We start from the raw sequence: 5,180 nt of genomic DNA, 5'->3' as shown, positions 1-5,180 counted from the left end.
GGGGGGGGGGGGTGGAGCGGCGTCGACCTGCTAGAGTCGTGAAGGCGACAGGGCCGAGTGATGGATGAGGCCGGCTCAAGAGGCCGGGGGGTCCCTCGGCGGCCGGGTGATCTCCCGCTAACGGGTCCGGGTGCTGCTGCTGCAGGTGGGCGGCCAGGAGGACGAGAGCTTCGCGCAGCTGACGGACGCCCTGCCGTCCGTCAAGGAGGTGGACGCGGCCGCCGAGCTCAGCATCAAGATGGACTGGCTGCAGAGCCGCGCCGGCCCGCACGGCTTCTTCACGTACCCGGGCACGCTGTTCGGCGCCGACCAGGGCATCAACGTGCTGTGGATCGTGTACCCCACCCCGGTGCAGATCTGCTGCCAGCACGTGAGTGACTGGGGACGGGCGGGGGTTGGGCTTTTATAGCCCAAAACTTAAGAAAAACACGAAATATTTCCAGATTTAAAAACAAAACACTTCAAAGGGAAAGATTTTTTTAAAAATCTTGAAAAAGTTCCCAAGAATACTGGTCTGGAAAATTTAAATTCCTACTCGAGAGTCTGTAATACCCCTCCTGCAATTTGTCTGATGCATACACACCAAATTCTATCCAACCCATCCGTTTCGTTTGTTTTCCCTTCCAGATTGCGCGTTTTTACAAACTTGACTGCCTGGACTACGACCGAATGCACCCGCTCTACGAACCCCTGGATCGACCAGTCTTCCATTCAATCAACCCTGACAACTGTTCATCTTGAATGTTTGCTCTCTTGTCTAGTCGAAACAATTCCCTTTCAGAGCCCCGCGCTAGTTTTCCTACCCGTAGTCTTAGCTTTGTGGCTGTGTCGCGCGTTGGTCTCACATCTGGTGGTAGCTATAATAATCCATTCAATATTTGGACTTAGATACTGAATATTAAAATACTTAAGATGCGCTACTGTACAAGATTTAATTAGCCTTTCACACATCATCACAGGAACAAAGAGTTACCGGTATCTAATCTATTGCCATTTTTCACCAGTTATCAAATTTTTATTAGAATTGATTAGGTACAAAAACTTGTTGACATATCACAAGAAGGCAATTATTTTAAGCTAATATGAATGTTAGAAACCCTTTTCACCAAAATCACAATGATAAAATCATACTTATTTTCTTGATAAAAATTTAGGAATTTGAGAAAGACCACAATGAAATAAAATTTACAAATAAGGTTAATATAACCAAGTTCAAATTAATACATTTAGAAATATTCAGGTATGTCTTTTAGGTACTTCAGAGCAATTTTTTCTTGCTTTTAGGACTTGAAAGAGTTATTAGTTGAACCCTTCTTGCTTTCTTTCCAGAGTTTCCTGGGGTAATAACATCCTCTACATTAGGTATATTAGTTGTAGGAGTGCCTCCACAAGTCTTTGACGGGTCGCTGCTAGACACATTAGACTTTGAGTCAGGTGAGTCACACAACGTTACAATTGGTGTGGCGGTTGTGGTGGTTGTGGTGGTGCTGGGGCAATTTTCCTCTGGCAATTTTGGACCATCTGGTTCAATGGCAGAAGAGTCATTTTCTGCTTTTGACTTTTCTTCGGGAGTCTCCTCTTCTAACTTTTTAATCCCTTCAAAATCATCATCACCTGATAAGTCAATACAGGCAACCATGTCTGTCTGTGTTGAAACCAAACCATTGACATAATCTGATTCTTGACTGTTGGAAATCGTACTATCAGCAGGAACTTCTGCCTTTGAGTCTGATGGAGTTTCTTCTTGTTCATATGGTACACCCAACTCACCAGGTGAAAATGTAATTATTGAACAATATCCATCTGTAGAGGACACCATCAGCAAATCTCCTTTAGGTGACCTAAAAATGTACAGACATAGATTTGAGATTCTAGTGCTAACAAAGTTCAATGCACCCAATATGGTTGAGAAATACTTACCAAGCAAGATCTGTGAGTCTGGTATAATGGAGATTGGAAACATATCCAAAAGGCATGGGCTGTTGAGTATCATACAACACAACTGCACTAGCAGTGGCGACTGCAAAAATTACCCGGTAAGGCAGTGCAAACATTGTTTCGGGTTTGGTTGATTCATCTAGGTTGCGTAGCTCAAAAAGTACAGGACAGCATTTTACACAAACAGAATACTGATCCAATGAGGGTAAGTAACAAACTGGGCTTTAAAAAAAAAAAAGAGAGAACAGAAACAATTACAGGTCAACACAATCTAATCATCAGCCAGTACTTTCAACAAACAATCTTTCACTTACCGACTGAGAAGCCGCCTGGAGAAAACCAGTGTGGTACTACTTGGCTTTTTCCCTGGCTCCTGCGGTTCAATCACACCTGCAGGAGCAATAAGGAGCTCTCCATCGGGAGTAAAGGTTAAACGTCTAAAGAATGTTTGAATTGTGTCGTCATGGAACAAATTAATTTTTTTGCCGTGTAGGTTGTGATCTTTGGGAACTGGTAGTGGAGCCTTTCCAACCCTGGCAGCAAGTTTCTTGGAATTTGCGTGAAAAACTCGCAGCTTTCTGAAAAGAGGCAAGATGTAATGGATCAAAATGCATTCTAGATGTCAGAATCTTTCAAAATTGACCAATGACAGGTCAATTTAATATACATAAAATAATGAACAGAAGTATGCAACAAAGTATAAATAGAATAACTAATACCTATCACTACTGAGTGTGGCAAGAAGTTCATTTTTGGGATCCCATGTCACACCTTGCACAAATCCTTTGTGATCTTCAAGAATAGACCTTGAACCTAAAATAGAGGGAAACAGAAAAAAAAATTAAGGTAGATGCTGACACAGTGGTTGGGGCGCTTGGAAGAATACTGGATTTAGTAGTATTGTAATCCCTTTACCTTTTTGAACATCCCAAATGATTGCTGTGTTATCAACTGATCCAGAAATTAAAGATGTTGAATCAGGACTCCAGCACAAATCATAAACATCTTCCAGATGACCACGAAGAATTTTCACAACGATCCAAGACTCTTTGCTAGCTTCAGCATCAGTCGTACTACTTAGTTCTGGTGCATCACATTCCTGACGTTTTTTCCAGATTATAATAGCTGATTCTATAAAAAAGATTATTAAGTAATCAACTGACAATGTGCAAAAATTCAACAATTGAACATTTAATTCAAAATAATTAATTTTATAACTATTGAGTAAAACGTACCATCATCGCCTGATGCTAAAAACGAACCACACGGGGAGAAACGCACAGCATTAACAGCTTTCTGATGCCGTACCAGGTCTGATGCGAAATCTACTGTAGTGGTACCATCCTCATTAGATTTCACATGCCAAATCTACAAAGACAAACAAGAAAATTTAATTCAAAGAACAGTGAAAATATTGTAGTAGGTACGAAAAGAAAAGAACTCACAAGCACATGAGTGTCTGTGCCACCTGAGGCCAGTCGATAGAATGGTTCATCTGGTCGTTGCTTTTGAATGTCTATACTTAATACAGGATCTCTGTTGTGCCATGATATTTCAGGGATTGTGCACCTCATGACTGATTTCTATTGAAAAAAATAAAATAAAATGGAGAGTTAACTTATTGATTGAAGCCGTGTAAGGTAACAAGACACAACCACATAACCTAAAGCTGCAAGGATCTAATGCACTGCCGGGAAAGGTGTTAACGGTTCGGTTTTACATTGATTATGTGGCAACATTCTGAAAATTCAGTTGGTAGACAGAAAGTGGTAGCAAGTTGGTGTTAAGTTTAAACAGTATCTGAGGGACCCAGCTTCTGTCATTCATTCAAATGTTTTAAATGTGAATAAAAGATGCCCATAGGTTATGAGTACACTAACCAGAAAAACATGCTGCGTTACGTTAGTTAACGACCTAAAAGCAGATACGTGCAGACTATGCCAAACTTACAGCTTTGTTGAGTTTTGTTACGTAGAATTCTTTAATCTCTGCAATTAATCTAAGAAAGAATCATCAAAAAATTTAAAACAAAAACGGACTAAAAACATTAAATTGAAACATGTTGAACTGATTGCTTTCGCGCCAGTGTGTGGGCCAACGTCGGAAGAGAAAGAAGGACGATGTATTTTGTTATTAGGAACGTTTTTTACTTTGGGTCATGCAAAATATTTTTAAATTAACTTAAAATAGCTGACAGTGTGCTCAATAAATCTTTTTCTGTAGCTTTTTTTTTAAATAGAAAGTATTCCGATTCTGCTGTTGTGTTGGTGCAGCTGAACGAGGGCAACGACTGCGCCGCGCGCAGGCACAAACTTGCACAACTTCCACATTGAAACAACAAGTTGTTTTGGTTGCTTCAAGTTGAAGCCAAATTAAAGAGAAATACGCCGGAAGTCAACCATCATGAATTACCCACGAATTTTCGTTAATGGTAATGGTTGAGAAATAGTTTTGTGATTAGTTTGTCAGTCAAATTTCACTATAGTTTCATGATCTGGACACATTTGAGTAGGGTATGTAGGGTTAGGCAAACTGCTCCTTGCCTACTAAACCATAATGTTTATTTCAGAATTAAGAAAGTGAATTTCTTCAGAATCGGATCAGCTTCCGTGCTATGGCTGATGAGTTCCCAGAGGACTCATTTTTTAGGAATAGCAATGTTGCCGTTCTGGAAGCAGTCATTCAAGAGAGAGAAGATGCTGCACCAAAGAGGTCTAACAATGGAAACATTTCAAATGGTATAGTCTTATTTTTATTTCAGTTCTAAAAAAAAAGGTTGAAGTTATATCTTGAAAGTTTATCATGTGCATACAGGAGTTAACAAAACTGATAAAATGGTCGAATCTAACGGGCTTATGACCAATATACAACCATCAGCCTCAAGAAGCTCCAATAATTTATCAACTTCAAGACACCCTATTAATGCTTTAGAAAATGGTAACAAACCAGAGAGTAGTGGGGGTCATCCAACTTCTCTCACTACTGTTAAGTCATCAAAGCTGGAAAGTGTAACAAGTAAAAAGAAAGTATCAAAGCCTCGTAACAAAAAGACTACAAATACTGCAGAAAAATCAACACATGATATTGATAATGAAACTATCAATGGTGAAGTGATAGGCACTCAGAGGTCTGAGGCCTTATCAAAAGATAAGAATAAAAATAACTCTTATCGGCCTTTAAATATCACAAGAAGTGTAGTATTTCAAACAAAGCATACTAGTTTATCATCGTCTGACACTTCA

At 39.8% G+C, this 5,180-nt stretch overlaps 1 protein-coding gene across 2 annotated transcripts; it reads right to left on the bottom strand.

Annotated features, from left to right (window-relative positions):
- Positions 1 to 913: 913 nt before the first annotated feature.
- Positions 914 to 4,048, bottom strand: LOC113217553 (chromatin assembly factor 1 subunit B). 2 transcript variants are annotated; one of them, XM_026437503.2, is made up of 8 exons: positions 3,889 to 4,048; positions 3,384 to 3,521; positions 3,174 to 3,306; positions 2,854 to 3,069; positions 2,658 to 2,751; positions 2,253 to 2,516; positions 1,921 to 2,160; positions 914 to 1,841 (listed from the first exon to the last, which is right to left on the bottom strand). In XM_026437503.2, exons 2-8 carry the CDS (start codon positions 3,510 to 3,512, stop codon positions 1,259 to 1,261), a joined length of 1,659 nt encoding a protein of 552 aa, XP_026293288.2. In that variant the 5' UTR covers positions 3,513 to 3,521; positions 3,889 to 4,048; the 3' UTR covers positions 914 to 1,258. The 2 variants fall into 2 exon arrangements, with proteins under 2 accessions (XP_026293288.2, XP_052124687.1); XM_052268727.1 differs by lacking the exon at positions 3,889 to 4,048 and adding an exon at positions 3,659 to 3,800.
- Positions 4,049 to 5,180: the final 1,132 nt, after the last annotated feature.

Source organism: Frankliniella occidentalis, unplaced genomic scaffold (assembly GCF_000697945.3).
Source record: "Frankliniella occidentalis isolate FOCC.00 unplaced genomic scaffold, Focc_3.1 Scaffold75, whole genome shotgun sequence".
Lineage (NCBI taxonomy): Eukaryota > Metazoa > Arthropoda > Insecta > Thysanoptera > Thripidae > Frankliniella > Frankliniella occidentalis.
This window is presented reverse-complemented; position numbering and strand designations above follow the sequence as displayed.